Source organism: Arvicola amphibius, chromosome 1 (genome assembly GCF_903992535.2).
Source record: "Arvicola amphibius chromosome 1, mArvAmp1.2, whole genome shotgun sequence".
NCBI classification, from domain to species: Eukaryota; Metazoa; Chordata; class Mammalia; order Rodentia; family Cricetidae; genus Arvicola; species Arvicola amphibius.
The window spans coordinates 67,991,594-68,013,940 of NC_052047.1; the positions used below are offsets into that span (position 1 = coordinate 67,991,594).

At 48.0% G+C, this 22,347-nt stretch overlaps 1 protein-coding gene across 2 annotated transcripts in view; it reads right to left on the reverse strand.

Moving 5' to 3' along the window:
- Positions 1 to 19,573, reverse strand: part of Osbp2 (oxysterol binding protein 2) — a 154,353-nt gene extending 134,780 nt beyond the window's left edge. For both annotated transcript variants that reach the window (XM_038339610.1, XM_038339618.1), the window contains exon 1: positions 18,942 to 19,573. In XM_038339610.1, coding sequence (XP_038195538.1) covers positions 18,942 to 19,573 — 632 coding nt within the window. The remainder of the gene's footprint in view (positions 1 to 18,941) is intronic.
- Positions 19,574 to 22,347: the final 2,774 nt, after the last annotated feature.

Here is a 22,347-nt window from a genome sequence, read left to right on the forward strand (position 1 = left end):
TTCATTGTCCCTGGAGCGTGGTGGTGGAAGAAGAGGTCCCCAGAACATGATGCTGGAGGGATAGACATGAGGCTTATGGCGAGCCACGGTTATATACGCAAAGATGAACACGAGACAAAATGCTGAACTACATAAAGTGCTAGCCTCTCAGAGATCTTCCAAGGGCTCAGGAGTCTGCCCCTGCCATCACCATCGGAATGCAGGTCTCAGGAGCGGTAAAGATGTGACGGACTGAAAGAACTTGCCCATCAAATGCATGGCCCTGGATTTGGTGCCCAGCACTTCAAAAACGGGGGCGGGCGTAAATCTCCTGAAGAGAGCTTTTTCAGGGGTAAAGTTTCTGCTGCACAGTGTTAGGCCAGCATTCACTTACATGTAGGGTGGGCATGGTGGCCCAGCATGGACACAGGGGCTCCCTAGAGTAAACAAGCTGACTTGTTAGATTGAATATGTGAATTCTGAGCTCAGTGACACCTGAAGTCAACCTCAGGCCTCTGCAAACCCACACATGCAAACACATGCCTGAGATAGATAGGGGAGAGAGAGAGAGAGAGAGAGAGAGAGAGAGAGAGAGAGAGAGAGAGAGAGAGAGAGAGAGAGAGAGAGAGAGAGAGATTTAAGAAGGCACCTTAGAGATCTGTCTCCTTAGGTATACCATCACCATCACCTCCACAGTCTCGGATGCCAAAGGCACAGCTGGGCCTTGACATCGGCAGCACACAGTTCTAACAGTGTGGTGCTTTTCAGGAGGGTTGCCTTTCTACCCCACGTGTATGGTCAAAGGGCCTCCAATGTGAGAGTGTCAGGCACACTAAATAGGGAAAGAGAGCCAACGTGGCACCAATGTGGTGGACTAAATCCACGTAAAACCCGAGAGGGCTTGAAAAGGAATTCTAGACACAACAATACAGAGTTTAACACAGCTTCTTGCTGTTTGCTGGCAGTGTGCAGCAGCTCCTTTAAGAGAGGTCTTACTGATTCAGCAGTAGCAGCCCCGTGGTTTCAAAATGGCAGCTTCCCGGCCATGGGCCATGCTGTTAGCACAAACTCTGACTCTTTTGGAAGACTAAGCATTTGGATCAGGTTTGTGAGCAGCATGCTGTGGCTCACTTCATGGCAATGTTGGACCATCTGTGTGCCTGGAAACGGAGTGGTGTTTGTGGCTCTCAGAAGCAGTGAGCAGTCCACCATGTTGGAATGGGCACAGTAAGCAGGTAGTACCATATGTACCCTAGTAATGTCACAGCTTAGATTCTTAAGTGCTTAGCATTTTAAGAAGCACTTCTTGTCAGAAAAGAATAACAGATATGCAATAAAGACAAATCTAGATGGAAAAGAACTCTAAACAAGTCACAGTGTTGGATAAATGTACGTAGGCTTGAGAGAAGAAAATGAGTACAGAGAGTTAGAAAAGAAGTGAATGGTTTTTTAAAAAAGGGTAAAGTCTTTAAAGAGACAGAGTACAGACAGTCATAAATTAAAGGAGTAAAGATAATAAAATAAATATTTAAAAGTAATAGAGTAAAAACAAGCCACATGAAGATGGAAAATTCAGAGAGTCTGGATTATTATGTTATTGCATTATTATGTTACCTTTGAATTTTTTGACTGTAAAGGAACTAAGTACAGAGAGACATTTCACTGTATGGACTGCTAAGTTAAACCAACATAAAGGTATCTTGATCCCCAAATTTGAGCCTAAGGATATGTTGCTTTGAAAAAGAGGTTCTTCTTTTGTTTTCATGGAAGATGAGAACCTGTGGATTGCTTCCAGACCAGTATGGTTTGATGGAACAAGACCTCCTGAAAGGTTGCTGTAAACAGCCCCACAAAGAAAATACTTTACCTAATAAACAGCAGGAAGAAGTCTGGACAGAACTGTGCCCATATTCCCAAATATTGTTTATAAATGTTTATTTATATTTAAAGAGGGATATGCTATAGAGATTTGCATTGGTATGGATTTTAGTTTATTGATACAAATTTAAGGTTAATTTTGTTATACTGTGTATATATATATTTCTATTCTTGATTAAGGTACTGTGATTGTGCAATTCATTTAAAACATAATGTATAATTAAGAAATATAGGTTAATAGATAATTATCTATAATAGTCAAGCTTGTAGTCATGTTAGGTTTTCTAGATATATAGAGATATATTTCAGTTAGATAGATATTCTTCAACTCTTTCAGAGACCTTCAGAATATGACATTTAAAATGTTTTAATAACTTAGGACTTTTCATGGCAATGAGACACATCTGCTCCTGGCAGCACAAGCTATCTCAAGAGGAAGATGGGCATCAAAGAGGATTCTTATGGAGTTGGTTGAAACTGGACATGCAGGACCCACAGAGAAATTACTGCTGAACTTGCCTAAAGATGAGACCATCCTTCAGGGTTTCTCCTTCATGAAAGAGTCTGCTAAACATTCTGCAGAATACAGAAGAAAGTGACTGGAAAACTGCCAAAATAGGCAGACCTGTCTTTGAAATTTCCTGCTTCATGGAAAAGCCTTCTGGATATTATAGGCCTATAGGTTGAAGATGGAAGTTCCAACCATACAGAAGAACATTGAGTAATTATCCTGGCAGCAAGATGTCTCTGTCAATTCTAGAGTTTTGGAAATTGCTTATAATGCATTTCCTGTTTACTTAGGTAATAGTATATCCTTCTGGAGTCTTTGATGGAGTTGAAGAATTTATAGTCATAGTTATGATAAAAGATAAAATAGATACAAATATTGTAACTGTAATTCTTGTTTGATACCTATCTTGTTATATATAATTTTACTATGTTAAAGTTAAAGCCTTCTTTTTTACTTAAACAGAAAAGGGGAGGTGATATGTGAATCCCCTCTGTGTTCTGTGATCAACATTAATGAATAAAGAAACTGCTTTGGACCTATAGCAAGGCATAACTTAGGTAGGCAGGGAAAGCTGGACTGAATGCTAGGAGAAAGAAGGGCAGAGTCAGGGAGCTGCCATGGAGCTACCACCGGAGATAGACATGCTGAAACTTTGCTGGTAGGCCACAACCTCATAGTGATGCACAGATTACTATAAATGGGTTAAATTAAGATGTAACAATTAGCCAATAAGAAGTTAAAGCTAATGGGCTGAGAGGTGTTTTAATTAATATAGTTTCTGTGTGATTATTTCGGGTCTAAACTAGCCAGGCGGCCAGGAACGAACAAGCAGGCTCTCTTCCTACAACAGGCCTCCAATGTGAGAGTGTCAGGAACACTATATAGGGAAAGAGAGGCATTGTCAACAAACAGTACTGGGACTCTGGACACCGCCATGGTGGGGGATGGGTTTGGAGTTACCTGATCATTAGCAGAGTGTGGTTCAAGGGGACAGCATAAGCTTGGCCCTGCATTTCAGTCCTAAGGATTCCAAAAGCTTTTCTGTAAACTCCAAATGGCGGGGGAAAAAAAAACCCACTAAATTTAAGATCTAAAACTCTAAAGTTTTTAGAAGAAAATGCAGGAGAAAGGGCTGGCATGACACTTGGCTTTTCCAGGACATAACACAGAAGCAGCAAAGGGAAGCAGCCAGATGGACCACAGCGCACACAAACTGTGGAGGTCTCCACCAAAGCAGAAAGGAAACACCTTCAGACCACACATCCAGCAGAGGCTGACATCCTACACCTCAACAATAACAAACAACCAATCTTAAGAGCAAACAAAAAGGTTGAGCCCGATGGCACGGGCTTGTAATCCCAGCTGCTCAGGAGGCCGAGACAGAGCGTTGTCCTAAGTGAAGGTCTGCCTGTCTACACAGCAGGTCTGCCTGTCTACACAGCAGGTCTGCCTGTCTACACAGCAAGGTCTGCCTGTCTACACAGCAAGGTCTGCCTGTCTACACAGCAAGGTCTGCCTGTCTACACAGCAGGTCTGCCTGTCTACACAGCAGGTCTGCCTGTCTACACAGCAAGGTCTGCCTGTCTACACAGCAAGGTCTGCCTGTCTACACAGCAGGTCTGCCTGTCTACACAGCAAGGTCTGCCTGTCTACACAGCAGGTCTGCCTGTCTACACAGCAAGGTCTGCCTGTCTACACAGCAGGTCTACCTGTCTACACAGCAAGGTCTGCCTGTCTACACAGCAAGGTCTGCCTGTCTACACAGCAGGTCTACCTGTCTACACAGCAAGGTCTACCTGTCTACACAGCAAGGTCTGCCTGTCTACACAGCAAGGTCTACCTGTCTACACCGCAAGTACAAGGTCAGGCCTGGCAATTTAGTAAGACTCTGTCCCTGAACTTAAAAATGTGTGTGTGTGTGTGTGTGTGTGTGTGTGTGTGTGTGTGTGTGTAAGAGACTAAGGAGGTAGATGCATGGTACAGCATTGCCCTGAGTTCAGGCGCCACACACAAATAAAAAGGGTATAAGATATATATTGCTCTAAAGTCATACAGAAATTATCAGTAAGTGTATGAAAAGGTCCTCAGTGTCACTAATCCCCAGAGAAAGCACAGTGACATGTCACCCCACAGTGGCATCAGACACAGACAGCTGGGGCTGGAGAGGGGACTCGGCAGTTATGAGCACTCACACAGTTCAGTTCCCCGCACCAGCATCAAGCAGCTCACACCACCTGTAACTCCAGCTCCAGGGGCTCCACCGCCCTGTCCTGGTCTACGGGCACCTGCACACATGTGCACATACCACACACAGGGATCTATAAACACAAATCATTAAAATGAAATCAACAGAGAGAGAGAGAGAGAGAGAGAGAGAGAAGGAGGAGGAGGAGGAGGGGGGAGGAGGAGGAGGAGGAGGAGGAGGAGGAGGAGGAGGAGGAGGAGGAGGAGGAGGAAGAAAGAAGCTAAGAAACAAAGAAGGAAAGAAAAGAACAATCCTGCTTCTGGTGTGTGTACAAGAACTAAAGGGCTTGAACACTGGTCTTGGGTACTGTGACAGCTGCTCAGCGCATGGCTTCCACAGTACACAAGAGAGGAAAGCAGCCCATGGGCCCCATTAGGGTCCTAGTGCTGTGGTAAAGACCATGACTAGAGCAGCTTGGCCAGAGACAGGCTTATTTCAGCTCACAGTCCATCACGACGGAAGTCAGCACAGGGACACGGAAGCAGGAACTGGAGTGGAGCCATGGAGGAACACTGCTTACTAGCCTGTTCACCGTGACTTGCTTTGTCAGATTTCTTATTTCTTATATACACAGTGGACTGGGCCCTTCCAATCAATCATTAATTAACTCCTACACGTCAATCTGATGGGAGCATTTTCTCAATGAAGTTGCCTCTTCCCAGATGACCCTAGCTTTTATCAATCAGGTTGACCAAATGATGTGAGAGGGTCTTCTGTTTTAATAAAGAAACTGCCTTGGCCAGCCCTTAGGTGGGTGGAGTAGACAGAACAGGAAGAAGGAAGTGAGGTAGATGGCTCAGTCAGATGCCATGCCTCTCCTAAGTGAGATAAATCGCCCATGCCTCGCCTCTCTGGGGCAGACTGCCGTGCCTCTCCTCAGGGAGACAGACGCAATGAAGCCAGCCACCAGGTCAGACATGCTGAATCTTTCCCGGTAAGACACCACTCATGGTGTTACATAGATTATTAGATATGGGTTAGTCAAGATGTGAGTAAGAGGTTGAAACTAATGGGCAAGGCAGTGTTTAAAAGAATACAATTTGTGTGTTGTTATTTCGTTTGTAAAGCTAGCTGGTGGCCGGAAGCAGGGCGGCAGGAACGCTGCCCACAGCCCCTCACTACAACCAACCAACCAACCAAACAAACAAACACTATCAGCACACCACACGTCCGTGACCAAAGCATAAACAAAGTGTGGCATGTTCTTACAATGGAGTATTTATTACTCAGCCTTATAAAAAAAGCGCGAGCTTGTCCTATGCTATGAGGATGAACTTCAAAGCTGTGCTGAGTAAAATAAGTCAGCCACAAACAGACAAACAGCCAAAGTAGTTGGGTCTGTGAAACCTGCAAGGCCTGAGGATAGGGGAAAGAGGAGAAGCTGTTCCAGGAGCAGATAAGAAAGCTCTGGAGGTCACGTCACAGCAGTGTGACATTAGTCAACACCACTGCTCTGCACGCTTCAATATAAGGGAGATAAAGGGGGCTGGAGAGAGGGCTCGGAGGTTAAGAGCATTGGCTGCTCTTCCAGAAGACCTGGGTTTGGTTCCCTGAACATCACTGGTAGCTCACAACCAGCTGTCACTCCAGTTCCAGGGGAACCAACGCCCTCTTGTGGCCTCTACAGGCACTGCATGCACATATGCACATAAAATGATCTAAAATATTAATAATCGAGATAAGGCCCAAAACACAGGCATATACTTGCAGTCGTAGTCTCTCCGGAGTCTGAGGCAGGAGGATTGCTTGCACCCTGGCATACAAGCCCAGCTTTGATAACATGGCAAGACCTCTTCTTTTTAAAAGTAAGATTAAAATAGAATGAATTGAGATAGTTAGCCTTATGTTGTAGTGCTGAAGATTGGGCCCAGGGAAGCACCTTACTGGTGAGTCACAACCTGGACCCTTGGTTTTTTTTTTTTTTTTTTTTTTGAGGTAAACTCATGGTCCCAATCCCTCTGCCTTCAAGTGCTAAGATTCCAGGCATGTTCCACTGCGCCAACTGCTGTTCTAGACCACAGCCGACAGATGAGCCTGTCCTTGCAGACCACTGCAGTGCCTGGCGAATGTCTGACCACAGAGGAGCAAGTCCCCCCGTGAGGCCTCCGGAACCAGCACATTCCCGCTTTCAGTGGCACAGGGCCAGCCCTGAATGAGCCAGTGAAGTTGGGGTTGAAGGCTCCTGAATAAAGGGGACACGAGGGAGCAGAGAAAGGAGGGTCCCCAAGGGTCCTGGACCACCTTGCAGCTGTGCGCACAGATCTCCAAGGCAAACAGGGCAGTCCCTAAACCACAGGAGGTCTGGGGGCTCAGACTTGGCCATAGATGGAAACTCTAAGGGGAGGCTCCAAGCAGGGGTGGGCACCACACAGCACTGGATCAGAGCTCAGCTCAGTCACCCACTTACAGGGCTGCTGCACCTGGACCTGAGCCAGCTTTCGCATCTCTACCACAGATTACACCTCCTTTCTCTCTGGGTTGTCATCAAATGGGAGTAACGCGTGTGTATGCACCATGGACACCATTATGACAGCTGCTCTAACATGGTCCTTACTGAAGTCTAAATGTAGTACAGGGAGGGAAGTACAGGGGGGCTGTTTCATTCAGAGTTTTGTGTAATGCATTGAAGTTTTCTCCAAAAAGCCAAAGGCCTTAAGTTCAGGCAGGGCAGTTTTTACCCAACCTGTAGAGAAAGAGGGAAGATTTGGAGTCCCTGCTCCTCCACTTCTCTAAGGTTCTTTTAAGTCATAAAATACAAAATTCAAAGCAGAATCCCACTCCACAGGCTCCACCTTAATACCGAAAGTAACCATGCAGCCTCGCCGTCCAGTCCCACCATGCATCGTAACGTGGTGGCTTTGCTGGGGTGTGAGAGAACTGAAACCTGCCGGGGAAGGTCACCTGGGGAGTCCTCTTCTCTACTTCCTGTCTGCCCTGATGTGAGCTGTCCTCTCACCCTATGAGCCACTGACAACCAAACCTTGAGCAAAAGAACCTTCCTCCTCCTCTCTGTCAAAGGCTTTCCTTAGTGATGAGGGAGTAGGAGGGCTCAGGTATCCTTCCATAAAACAAACACACCCTGGACCCTTCTCCATTCCTGCTGGATCCCTCACTCTACCCAGGACTCAGCCCCCTCCATCCCGGATCCCTCCCCCTCCATCCTGGACCCCAGCCCTCCATCTTGGACTCCTCCCCCTCCAAGCAGGACCCCTCCCCTCCATCCTAGACCACTCCCTCTCCATCTTGGACCCTCCCCCTCCAATCAGGACCCCTCCCTCTCCATCCTGGACCTTTCCCCCTCCATCCTGGACTCCTACTCCTTCCTGGACTTCTTCACTCCTTCCTGGACCCCTCTCATATCCTGGATCCTTCTTTATCCTGGATCTGTCCTCTCCCAGAAATTCCATAACACCCAGGGGCAACTGCAATGATCCCCCTGGGCTACTGAAATGATTCCCTCACCCCCACCCCTGGGCCACAGCAATGGTCCCCTGGGCCACAGCAATGGTCCCCTGGGCCACAGCAATGGTTCCCCTGGGCCACAGCAATGGTTCCCCTGGCTCACATCAATTGTCCCCCTGGGCTACTGAAATGGCCCCTCTGGGCTACTGCAATGGTTCAGGATGAATGTTGAGTCCTTTTCTCTCTTTCCTTCTCCCCCTTCCCTCCAGCCCCGTTTGTATGGGTGCACACATGTGCAGGTGCATGTATGTGCACATGCATGTAAAGGCAAGAGGTCAGCTTTAGGTGCCATTCCTCAGGTGCTGTCATCTAATCTTGAGGGTACAAGATCTCCCTTATTGGTTGACTTGGAGTTCATCAAACAGCGTAGGCAATCTGGCTAGAGAGCCTGAAGAATTGCCTGTCTCTACCTCCCTAGTGCTGCATTACAACCCTGTGTCACCATGACCAGATTTTTTAAAGTGGGATTCTGGGGACTCAAACTCAGGTCCTCATGCTTACAAAAAAAAAGCATTTTACTGACGGAGCCACCTCCCTATCTACTCAGCCCCTGCACGTTGGGTCCTTATAGCATAAAAGATCAATATTACAAAGCATTTTTTTTAGTTTTGCTTGATTGTTCCTCCCGCCCCCCCCCCCGGAAACCAAACCCAGGGTATCATACATGCTAAGCACACACTCTACTGTTAGGTAGTCTTCTAGCCCATGAACTGTGTTCTCTATAACACTTTTCTGACATTCAAGAGTCTACTAAGTACAATGCATCCCAGCAGAGCCTACTCAGTGAAGAAACAGCTTTGGCTGTGGGGAGGAGGAAGCCCACACCTAGCTAACAGTGTGCATGGCCAAATGCCACCACATGGAAGGGCACCCAGAGCATGGTTCCTCTGATCACTGCTGAGGAACTGGGCAGATCCAACCCAGAACATCCAGGTGACCCTAGTATTATTGTCAGGTCAATAGTTTGTCACCAATGGCTGGGCACCCTCCACCTTAGGCAATTGCTCGGCAAAGTTCTGAGAATAATAAAAGGCATGTGTTTGTGGAGGGGATAGTCAGACAAGGCAGACCCCAGGAGGAGTGGGGGGCACTGACAAGGACAGTGGGTGCTGTATGTACCTGGTGAACTCAAGGAAGCCATACCCCCCATCAGAGCAGCTCCTACAGCTCCATCCAAGGACAACACACTGTGGCCGTGTCTCGTGCCAGCTCTGCAAGGCCATCTGCCCCTTCCGTGGTTTCAGGCAGCAGCAGTAAAATGGTAGGAGTCTAATCGGTATGGAATGTGCGGGGCTGTGGTCCAGGAGGAGCCAGGGGCAGACCATTGCCAAGGGATCAGATTCACAGAGCTGTTTTGTTGTTTTGTTTTTATTTTTTTTTAATGGGGATGTGGGGAGGCACTGCATATAAAAAGCAAAGGAGTCAGTGTGGCTCTGAGACTCCTGAAGCCACATCTCTATATGGTGACATCTGCTGTCTGATTTAGGACACACCAAGCTGCCAGTTCCGTGCAGGGCTGTCTTCTCAGGCATCAGTTTCCAGCATAGCCCATTTTCCTTGCTGTTTTTCCCTTTTTCTAGGGATCTCATTCTTTACTCCCTCCTTCTCTCGCCCTCCCTCCATCTTTCCTTCCCTCCTTATCTTTCCTTGCTTTTTTATAGGGGGAGGGGCTAGACCATGTACAAAATCTGTAAGATTGGTGTGAGGGATGAGAAGTGCCCCCCGGAGACTCATGTATCTGAACGCAATGGGCCCCCAGTTGGTGCTACTGCTTGGGGGAAGCTATGAAAATTTTAGGACACGGAGCCTTGCTGAAGGAGTACATCACTTGAAAGTCTGTAGCCTCAACCCACTTCCAGTTTGCTCTTTCCATTCCTGTGTGTAGATAAAGATGTGATGAGCCAGCATCCCCCACCCCTGCTGCCATGTGGTCCTCATGTACACACACAGTATGGACTCTCCTTCTGGAATCATAAGCCAAAATGAACTCTACCTTCTATAATCTTTTGCTCACATCCACAGAAGAGTCACGAATACAGCAGGCATATGGCTTGGTCTGATCAGAAATAAGAGCACATCCCATCACTCAGAGCTAAGAGGGGGCATTCACTATCCCTGCAACAGAGTGAGGATTATTAGCACTCCCATGACCAGCATCACTGGGGCCTGCAAGGAGGAGGACAAACTTGAGGCTGTTCATCCTTCCAAGGACCTTCTTCTAAGACAAGCCCTGGACTGGAGTCTGGGAGCTTTGGATTTTTGGTACTTCCTTGCCCTTCCTTAGTTGACGATGCTTACGCTGTCTACACAATGTGGTGTGTGTGTTGACAATGATGATCACACTGTCTACACAATGTGGTGTGTGTGTTGACAATGATGATCACACTGTCTATACAATGTGGTGTGTGTTGACAATGATGATCACACTGTCTACACAATGTGGTGTGTGTTGACAATGATGATCACACTGTACAATGTGACGTACATTGACAATGACACTCACACTGTCTGCACAATGTGGTTATGTTGGAGAGCTGCTCTCCTTCCAGGAATCTGGAATTTAGGCACCTGCTGGAGAGGAGGCTACCATACGATCAGTCCACAGCAAAACCATGGGCTAGGAAATGAGCCTCCTGTGGTGGCAACATTTCATACACATTGTTGAGTATTACTGGAGAATTTTATGTGTCCCTAGAAGCCTGCACCACAGCTGTGCTTTCCCTGGACTTCACCCCATGTGTCCTTCCCCCTTTTCTTCTGATATGCATCTTCACAGTGCATACTTCTATTATAAAGTTAACTGTACGCTGCATCTTACTGACTCCTCCTAATGATTCATCAAACCTGGGGTTAGACTAGCCCAAGAGCCCAGTGAGGATGAGAGTTGGGGAGACATCTGTAGGGCTGGGTCCTGGTGCTTCTCCTGAGCTGCACAGAAGAAGGCAAAGTCATGCCCCCTTCCTGGAGAAGACCTCACAGATGAAATGGAAGGCCCGGTTATCCAGGAGCAATGGAGGGGAGTGGCCTCATCTCTGCCCATGGTCTACTCACATAGGGTTTCTCAAATGTAACACATGGAAGGCAAACAAGCCCACACGGCTAGTTTAAAGAGCTATAAGCTCTTATATGAAAAACATCCCATAAAAAACTTAGTTTTGCTTTTCAAATTTTATCCATGGCCAACATCACAAAGTGACAAGTCACCCTTGTGCATACAGACTATATACATATATCCTTGTGCATACAAACTACATAAACACACCCTTGTGCATACAGACTACATACACACACCCTTGTGCATACAGAGTACACACACGCACCCTTGTGCATACAGACTACATGCACACACCCTTGTGCATACAAATTACATACACACACCCTTGTGCATACAGACAACATGCACGCACCCTTGTGCATACAGACTACATGCACATATTAATACTTACAATTCTACAGAAATACCAGTGAGCCAGGGACTCACTCAGTGAGCCAGGGCTCAGTGGTTAAGAGCACTTGCTATTCTTGAAGAGGACCAGAGTTCAGTTCCCAGCACCCACATCAGGCTCACAATTGTCTGTAACTTCAGCTCCAGGTGATCTGACACCTCTCCTGGTCTCCATAGGTACCTGCGTGCACATGTGCAGTGTGTGTGTGCGCACACAAATAACAAACAAAATAAAATACTCTCTAAAATAATGAACCACACAAGATAAGCTACAAATCCAGAGTCGCTCAGTACAGCACATTTGAGCCTGGTGACATATTGTTTCCTGTCACTTTTCCTGCACTCCTCGCTTAAGCAGCATTCTCCACAGTATGTGCTCAATCTTATTTCAGAAGACAAGGTTTTACATAGAAAACAAATTAAGAAACACACTTTCTTTTTTTAAAAAGCCCAACAATTCACTGGTAATTCTCACTCATTCATGTATTCCCACAGCCACTCACAGATACAAACGTCACAGCAAAGCACCATGCCAGGAAGAGGATGCTGAGCTTGCCACGGTGTCCTCACGGCACAGCTGCCTTAGAATGTCCACAGACACACCCTGTAAGTTCTTAGAGAAGGAAGACTCCTTCCCTGGGGAGTCTCCTCAAGTGTGCAATGTTCCCAAAAGCCATCGCAGGCATTACAGAGGAGTTCAGTGCAGGGATGTGCTTCCTTCTGCCATTCCAGGGCCACTGGGTCTGCGGAAGCTGCGCCAGAGCAGGGAGGGACTGAGCAGGACAGTGGCTGGAAGCCAGGGCACTCATTAAGCAGAAAGCAGACTAAAGCCATGATGTGGCATCAAGGCAGAGATGGGGGACTACGGGAAAGACACATAGGCTTGGAAATTCCATCTGGTATCGAATGGGGAGGGAGGAGGCAACAAGCATGACTCAGGCTTTCAGCTATTGATGGAAACAGGAAAGTTCAGAGCAGGTTTCATGGGGGAAATTACAGTTCATGTCACCAGAGCGTGTTAAAAATGTTGGCATGCACAGTACACCCTCCTGGTCCATTTGTCACTCTTTGCAACAACCCTATTGTCATTGTCTCACACACACACACACACACACACACACACACACACACACACACACACACACAAAGTCTGTGTTACTCCCTTTCAGCCTCCTAACACATGAGATGCTGAGTATTTCAAATTCAAGCCAAATCTAATATGATCGGGCTACTTCCTGAGAGGCACCAAAGTCTTAACCCACAGATATCCAGGCTCCACTTCACGTTTTGGAGGCATTTGCTGCGCATGGCTTCCCCACCTTTCAGCGATTACATATGAATGAAGTGGCATCAAAAGCAACACTCTTTTCTTGGGGCCCAACCTCCACAAAAGTTGGCTCCAGAAAACTGAGCTCACGGGAGGGATAAATAATCCATCTGGGACCAAGATGCTCAGCAAGCCGTGTTTGTTACGTGGCCCCCACTCTGAGAAGCGCTCAGTTCCTCAAGTGTGCAATGGTTGTCAGCAGGGGATTTTAAGTTTTCCTCTCATTTGACTGCCACCTTTTGTCTTCCCTATTAACTGCCTTAGCCATTACTGCACATAGATCAGAACGGACAATAAAAACATTTTAAAGATTTTTCTGTCTGAAATCATCCCCTGAGAAATAAATGTCATTTATGGGACCAAACAAGCAACTGGCACACAACACAGACTTCTGCCTCGTCTTCTTAATGTGAGAAAGGTCGCGTTGGGAATTTTGTCTCTCTGGGAAGACTTGTTGAGATAAATACCTTTGGGAATTCTGTGTCATTATGAATGCTTTCCTAATTTGTGTAATTAAATGTTCTCTGTGAGACAAGAGCTAGGAATGAAATGCTTAAAATGGGAACTGACAGCAGAAACGCAATGTGAAGCTGTGTTCCTGGGTGGCATCCGACAGACACAGTCAGGGTGCCAGGCAATGGAGACTCGCTCATCCTCCACCTTACTGTGTCTTACCACACGGTTAGAGAGAACTGCGTACTGCGACCCACGCCTCCCAGAAATGCTGCTTACGTATGACAGTGTTTACAAGCACCATCCTTTGACTCTTGGGAGCGTGAATGTCACTGCACCCATCTGTTGGCTGAGGCACTGTGGGCACAAAAACAGACAGAATGGCCAGGCTGCCTCGCGGGCCCATGGGGAAAGCCAACATTTGCTGGCAGAACCAGCCCCTGGTGCGTTAAAGCCAAACCAGTGAGAGCAGCACCCTTTATTTTCATGTGGTCATTGCTGGTCTCTGGGATTCCTTCTTTGGGGAAAAGACTTTTGAAGCTGAACTCTTCCTTTCAGAATATGCAATGGAAGCACCTGAAGTATATTCTGTGTTTATAAATGAGCAAACTAATTTAGTTAAATTGGGAAGAATAGATTTAGACGTTTTTGAAAGGTAAGCAAAAACTAGGAAACGACCTTCCTCAAGACCCAGTAATACCACTTTCAGGTACATATCCATAGGATGCTCAATAGTGCCACAAGGACATGTGCTCAACTATGTTCATAGCAGCATTGTTTGTCATAGCCAGAACCTGGAAATAACCTAAATGCCCCTTGACCGAAGAATGGATAAGGAAAACTGTGGTACATTTACACAATGGAGTACTACACAGCAGAAAAAAAATAATGACATCTTGAATTTTGCGGGCAAATGGATGGAGCTAGAAAACATCATTTTGAGTGAGGTAACCCAGAAACAGAAAGACAATTATCACATATACTCACTCATAAGTGGTTTTTAAACATAAAGCAAAAAAAAATCAGCCCACAAATCACAATCCCAGAGAACCTAGACAACAATGAGGACACTAAGAGAGACTTACATAGATCTAATCAACATGGAAAATAGAAAAAGACAAGATCTCCTGAGTAAATTGGGAGCATGGGGACCTTGGGAGAGGGTTGAAGGGGAGGAGAGAGGCAGGGAGGGAGCAGAGAAAAATGTAGAGCTCAATAAAATCAACAAAAATAAAAAATAAAAAAAGAAAAGTAAGCGATCCCCCGCCCTGAATATGAATATCCACACAATTCTGCTATTGCTTCCTCTGATCCATGTGATTAATTATCAGGTGATGGAGCAGAGCTGCGGAAGACTGACAGAGCCCAAACCAGCAGCAGCATGGACCAGATTCCACACGCTGAGTAATGTGGCAGTCAATCTGACCAAGCGCGTCACTTCTGTTCCTCCGAGACTGCCTTCTTTGTTTGCATTTAATGAGTGCTGTCTTAGAAACAGTTCAAAATAAAAGACGAGGCATCTCAGTCCTTTGGTGATGAAATGCACGTTAGCAAATGTCTTGTCCTGATTCACTGCTAGAAAGCATGAGCGAAGCCTAGTTCATTGTCCAGATGGCTGCAAAACGTTTAAAAACAGAGGCCTCTGATTGGGTCTGGTTCTGTATCATGATTTGGGTACAGAACGCTAGAAATAAAGGTAGTTGTCAGGGTCAACTCAGGAGTACAGGTATTTCTGTTTTACATGTTTAGAGGGAAACTGGCTTTATTTTAATTTCATCAGATGCTCCCCCTCCCCTTCATATGAGAATTTAATTGCAGTGTTAAGAGCAATGGCTGCGCTGGCTGCTCTTGCAGAGGCCCCAGGTTCAATTCCCAGCACCCACGTGGTAGTTCACAACCATCCCTGACTGCAGTCCCAGGGGAGCTGATGCCCTCTTCTGACCTCCAAGGGTACTGCAAGCTTGTGGCCAATAGACATATATATGTAAAATTAATCTAAATATGAAATTTTTTTAAAGCAGCTAAAACAGGACCAACGAGATGGCTCAGATGGTGAAGGTACCTGCTACCAAGCCTGGTGACTGAGGTCAATGCCCCAAGCCCACACGGTGGAAGGAGAGAACTGTCTCCCTACGGTTACCCTCTGACCTCCACATGGGTGTCAGGGCGGGCAAGCATTCCCCCTCACCCAATAAATAAATAAAAACAGCAGCTAACTAGTTCCTTAGAATACAGTATTTAACCAATTATAACTATCTTTAGACACTATAGATGGGCAAGCTCGACCATCTGAACCAGAATGAAAATGTTAAATGTCACAGCCGTCACTACTAATGTGACCTGTGATGCCAAGGGTGCATCCCCTGACTTCAAACAAACATTCATTATGGCCATCTTGTATGGCTTCTCTGGAAACTTCTGTAAATCTTGTGTCTTAATAAAATATATTTGTTATTCAAAAGAATGAAAAAGAAGATCCCATATTTTCTCCAACCACTTGGCTTTACTTAGCTAAGAGCTTTAATTTTTTATTAGGTTTTATTTTTTCTGAGGCAGTCTCATTATGTAGCCCTGACGGGCCTGGAATTTACTGCACAGACCAGGCTGGCCTTGCACTCACAAAGATCTGCCACTCTACCTCCCAGGGGCTAGGATTAGGGCATGGCCACCATACCCAGCCAGCTAGACAGTTTTTAAAAACGGAGAATGGCCTTTCCAAAGGAGACGTGGGCAAGAGGAATGGCTCTGCTTTCTGGTCAGCCACATCACCCCAGCGAGTGACCTTGACCCTCACAGTCCTCAGGAAGAGAGGCTGTGGGTAAGAGAGCTCCTCCCTGCCTGTTGCTTTGGCTCATGAGCACTGTGATCTTGTCCCGTGGAGGACCACTAAGACAGTGGCTGTTAAATGCAAATAGAAAAGAAGCAGTGTGACAGAGGCTAAGGAGGCAGCACAGAGGGAGCACTCAATGGCCACAGAGGGAGCACGCATTGGTTACAGAGGGAGCACTCAGTGGCCACTGAGGGAGCACGCATTGGTTACAGAGGGAGCACTCAGTGGCCACAGAGGGAGCACGCATTGGTTACAGAGGGAGCAATCGCAGAGGTGCTCTGTTACTGTCAGGATCATGAGCTGCAGGCCTGAAAGCGAGTTGGGCCTTGGGCCCATGTGGCAGGATGATCAGGCTTGGACTAGAGAATGAGTTTTGGATCAGAAGTGGGACAGGAAGCCAGGCATAGTGGTACAGACTGTGATCCCAGTGCTGGGGAGGCTGAGACACAAAGGTTACGAGTTTAAGGTCCTTCTAGTCTACACAGGGAGACCGTCTCACAAAAAGAGAGCAGACCAGAAGGGAAAATAAAGTGACATCCCGCACAAGAAATGCCAATAGGCTGTAGAGGAACCTGAAAAGCCCCAGAGGGCAGCGCAGAGGAGCAGCAGACACAGCTTCTCCAAGGGGCATTCTCCATCTCGACTAGGTACTGCGAGCAGGGTGTCAGCGGGAAAGCTACTAACGCTCATGCCTTCAGCCTCAGTTTCCCCTTCCCAGCAGACTTTACATTAAACTGAGAACACACGATGGCTAAATGTCAGGACCATTTATTCCGCCTAGCTGAGCCAAGCAACAACCATGCCCACCTGGACTCTAGACCCATCCCTATGAAATGACAGAAGTTGGCTTTAAACACACACACACACACACACACAGAGAGAGAGAGAGAGAGGAGAGACTTTTTCCATATTCCTTCTTCCTCCAAACCAGAGTTCATCTCTACAATCTTGTCAGCAAGCTATGAGATTTTTTTTCTTAGTAGCCCAGAGAATCCGCATCCTAAGATCACCTTCGAATGCCAACTGTCTACACAAAGTCATGGGAAGGCGTGAGAATGGGAAGCCTTTGCTCTTCTATTGCAAACCAAACAGAGCAGGATGAGGCGAGGTCATAGTCCTACCTTGACTCAGTGGCCACACTGAGTTTAGCACCTCTGCCCAACACAGACAACAGTGGAAGCTGGGATCCAGGGTGGCTGTACTGGTACAGGCGTGGAACAGGCACTTGAGTCCTGTATGTTCAACTTCATGTCTCAGGACAGTTTTCTAAAAACTATCATTTCCTAGTATGCAAGCTTCCAGACGAGGTGGTTCTTGAGGGGTGAGGTCACTGAAGAGCGCTGAGTCCAAGAGGCCTGACTAAGAATCTCTGGGCAGGCGACCAGATGGCAGAGCTAAGTCCTCCTCTCAGGCCTCAGAAGACCCACTGTGCAATAAGATGATATTAAAACCTACCTCACGCCACGGCTAGAGGAATGAAATCAATGAATGTGTCGTTAAACGAAGTGTGTGGCCCCCAGCTGACATTATGCCCCCTGCCTCCAAACGAAAAGTAATTCAGCAGTGAAGGTCCTTGCCGTCGCATATCTGGGTAAAATAGCGGCATCGCTGAAGTGTAGTTAAGATAGATTAAAAATAGTGTCTGGAAAGGCTCTCCTAGGTTGGCATGCTAACTCTAAGGACAGTGTGTTCTGGGTCACAGAAGAGGGGGTTAAAGGACACCCAGACACTATGTGAGTAGGACACACCCAGGCTCATCTTGGCTTTCCCTCCGCCAGGAAGCAAGCATGGCCAATGACTCCCACATTGGTGCAAGGGCCACATTTAACCAGTGGAGCACAAAAAGTCTCAGCCATGGCACAGTCTCTAAACTAGGTACTTTGTCTCCAAAGGGATAGGAAGAACAGTCTAAACCCTTATGACAAGGACCTGCAGGACTGGCAGAGCCAAGTGACTTGGGAATTGCAAGCTCTGACAAACAAGGCAGGACTCTGTCCACAAGAGTGAAGCAGAGTTCCTGGGAGTGTGTGCGACCCTGGACCAGCATCACCGCCCTTACCCAGGAGCTTTTAGAAAAGTCATCCTTTCCTCCGGCCTGCGGCAGGAGGGACGCCACAAGACGCCTGGACATTGCTGCAGCAACCCCACTGCCCTATAGTGACCTGAGATCTCAAAGCTTAAACACCCAGGAAATACACGAAAGGGAAGGAGGCCGTGAGGAACTTCGGATCGGCATTAGTGGGAGGGAGTGTTAGCTATGTCTCTGCTGGACTGCAACTCTGAAACCCAGCCTGCTTCTGGAACGAGGAAGGTAACAGTAAAATGGGCTGTTCTGCACAGAACATCAGCTTGGGTTCCCAAAGGGCACACACTGTGTCTGACATGTTTGTGGGTCAGCTAGTTCCAGTCCAAGGCCTGGCAACCAGCAGGTGTCAGCAAAGGTAGGAAGCCAACAGCGCCCTTCCCAAGAGTGGATCCTAAGTGTGGAGTTCAGTAACTGTCTCCTTCTGTTCCTAACACCATGAACCAGAAACAGCAAGGACTTTATAGAGCTGGCTATGGCTGTCCACCAAGGCTCCACAACTACCGAAACAGCAGGGGAACTGAGAACCTAGTTCACGCCGCCATACCATCTCCCCATTCACCCTTTAAGGCCAAGCCTGCCAGAGGCCATGTCTCCAGGTCACAGGCATCACTTCTACAGGAGTTCATGCTTCCAAATGTCTCAGAAGGGTTGTGGTGACACACTACAGTCGAGGCCCGCCATCCCCACCCTCCAACCTCGGATGTCCCACCCTGACACTTCCGTACCTGTAGTAGGACAGCAGGCCATTGCCCAGCACGAACCAGCGGCGCTGGTAGCCCTTCAGGTAGTTAGTCCACTTGAGGAGCCAGCCCTTGTAGCTGTCCAGAGGAGGTGAGACCATTGGGGCACTAGTCCCTGAAACTGGACTCCCAACAGACGTCTTCGCCTGTCCTGGTCGCTGAGGGGGCTGGGGCTTTGACACCGACCTGGTCTCGGGTTTGGCCAGGGGCACGACCCCCACTGTTGACCCCAGAGGCAGCTGCTCCGGTGGGGTTTTGGTGAAGGGCCCAGCCCCTACTCTTGGGCCCGCCTCTGACTCTGGCCACAAGCCCTGTGGCTCCGATTCCTGCCCAGCCCCTGAGGGCCCTGGCACAGACGTCGTCTGAGGCCCAGGTTCGGATCTCGGCACAGGCTCAAAAACTGGCTTGCACACCTGTTCGGACAGCAACTCCCGCTCTGGTGCCTGCACAGGCTGGAGCTGTGGCTTCGGCTCCGGCCCTGAGCCGGATGTAGACGAGTTCATGCCCGGCGCCGCCGTGTGGCAGGACAAGCAGGGGACAACCGTGAACAGCGACGAGAGCCCGCGGGAGCGGCCAGCGCAGCCGCCGCCTCGGCTCGGAGCGGCCGCTTTCCCCATAGAGCTGTGGACCCGAGCGCGGCCGAGAACGGAGTGGGGGCGGGGCGGGAAGGGGAGTGGGCGGGGCCTTTGGAGGGCGGGGTGGGGCGGGGCAGGGCGGGGTGGGGCGGGGCAGGGCGGGGTCGGTGGAGGAGTGGGCGGGACAGGTGGGCCCTCACGTGAGCTGGGCGGACCCGGGCGCGCGTGGGTGCGCGTGGGTCCGCGTGGATTTCTCCACTGCTCAGGCTCAGGTGGAACACCATGAGCCAAGAGCTGAGCAGGCAACGTGGAAGGCACCTCGCGCTTCAGGCTCCCACCGGGGCTGCTTGTCCCGCCTGTGCCAGGCGCTAGGAGAACAATGATGAATGCAGGGGTGAAGCTCTGGACAGCGGTGGGTCTTAGCCAGCAAATATCAGACTCTGGGAGTCAGATTTAGGGAAATTCAGCCAGTGCCCAATCCCTAGCTGTGGAAACTGTAGCCACTCCATGAGCTTCCTTTTGCTCATCTGTATAATGAAGACAATGCCTTCTTGAGAGGCTGTAATAAGGTGGTGCGGATGAGGCAGGTTTGGCATAGTAGATGCTCAGTAAGTGTTGAGTTATTAACTAGAGAGCTTTGTGGTACCTTTTGTCAGGGACCAGAGCAGGAGATGAGAGCAAAGTTGACAAGCTTGGGAAGCAGCCCCTATGCATGCATGTGTCAGGTATGTGTGCAGCCCTCAGGGAGGGAAGCTAACTAATAAATCCTTAACAATATGTTTTGACTCCGGCAACAAATTGCCAAGCTCCCTAAGATGACAGGCCTGTCATTAGTTCTATTAAAGAGACAAGGTTTGCAGAGTCAGAGGGACCAGAAAGTCATTCCAGGAGAAATCGGTGTGTACAAAGTCCGAAGTCAGGGGAAAGCAACTTGTCTGGCAAATGGCAAACAGTTCCGTGTAGGGCAGGACACAGAACAGCTGCCGGACACCCCACCACAAGGAATGCCCGTCATCCTATAGAAACTGGGGTGGCTGAAGATAAGGGAGATTTTTTTCCTCACTTTGTTAATAATAAATTAAGGGGGGTTGTTTGTTTGTTTTTGGTGTGTTGAGACAGGATCTTTCTATGTAGAGGCCTCCCCCTCCAAATGTTCGTTTCTCAGCAGCCAGATTTATGGGATTACAGATGTGTACCATCACATCTGGACCAGAGCTTTCATTTTTAAAATGCCAAACAAAAAAGAAATACTTAAAAATCATTGATCTTTCATGGGGGAAAAAAAAGGTAACTCCAAGTCTGGAACAGGAAATGCAGTGATGGACCCACCTGGAGCTGGGGCACTGGCCAATTTTGCAAAGGACCTGGAATCTTGTTCCCAGCACCCACATGGCAGCTCACAATTACAGTTCCAGGGGAGCCAATACCCTCTTATGACCTCTGTAGGCAACATATGTACAGAAGCCTATACATGCAGGCAAAGCCGTCACACACAGGGAGGGAGGGAGGGAGGGAGGCAGAGAGGGAGGGAGGCAGGGAGGGAGGGAGGCAGAGAGGAAAGATGAACTTACCTGAGAGTTCTTGTCATACTAGAAAGCCAAGAGTTTCTAGAGTGGTTTGAATGAAAATAGTTTTATAGGCTCACAGGGAGTGGCACTATTTGGAGGTGTGGCCTTGTTGGAGGGAGGTTTCAGACTCTCAAGCCAGGTCCAGTGTTTCACCCTCGCTTCCTACTACCTGCCAATCCAGATGTGGAACTCTTGGCTTCTTCTCCAGCACTGTGTCTGCCTGCATGCCACCATGCTTCCTGCCGTGATAATGGACAAAACCTCTGAAGTGTAAGCCAGCCCCAGTTAAATGTTCTCCTTTGTAAGAGTTGCCGTGGTCACGGTATCGCTTCACAGAAGTAGAACACTGACTAAGACAGTGGGTAAAAAATATTTGCTACTCATCCTGAAAAACCGAGTTCAGTTCCCCGAGCCTAGCTAACCCAACAATGGCGACCGTGAACGGAAAGTCCAGGAATCCAGTGGCTGCTCAGTCCACAAGGCTGGATGTCTCAGCTAGTCTTCAGTAAATGCCGGAATCCCAAAGAGGTAGGCTGCAGTGCCCGTGAGGAATGGATGTGCTAGCAAGGCAAGGGCAAGCAAGCAAAGAGGAAAGCTTAGCTTTATTGTGTCTGTTATGTAAATATTGTCAGAATCAAAATAGAGTCACTTATGCCAAATCCAAACCAAAGTAGAAGTAGAGAGCCAAAAAGGGAGGGAGGGCTTTGATGCACACTGCTACATAGTGCATCTAAAAACCACAACTTTGCACAGAGGCCACCACGACCTTACCTAAAGATTTTCTGCAATGCCCTATTCCACCTTAGACTGGTGCCATCCTTATTGATTATTCTAGCCAAGGATAATTGCTGTTCATCTTTCAAAACGTATATAACCTTTGTTTTCCTTTTAAGTACTCTCCATTCAGTTGGGAGGCAGAGACAGGAAGATAGTGTGTTCAAGGCCAGCCTGGGGTTACACAGCAAGTCTCAAAGTAAATGACTGGAAGGCACGAGGTCTTCTGCACCTCAGCCTCCCCAGAGAAACCACTGTGACCCATCGCAGCATGCAGGACTCAATTCTAGCCCTCTGTTTCATCTATTTTTATTAATTTATTTTTATTTGTTTACATTGGTATTTTGCCTGTATGTATGTCTGTGTGGGGGTGACAGATCCCCTGGAACTGGAGTTACAGAGAGTAGTGAGCTGCCATGCAGGTGCTGGGAATTGAATCCAGGTCCTCTGGAAGAGCAGCCAATGCTCTTAACT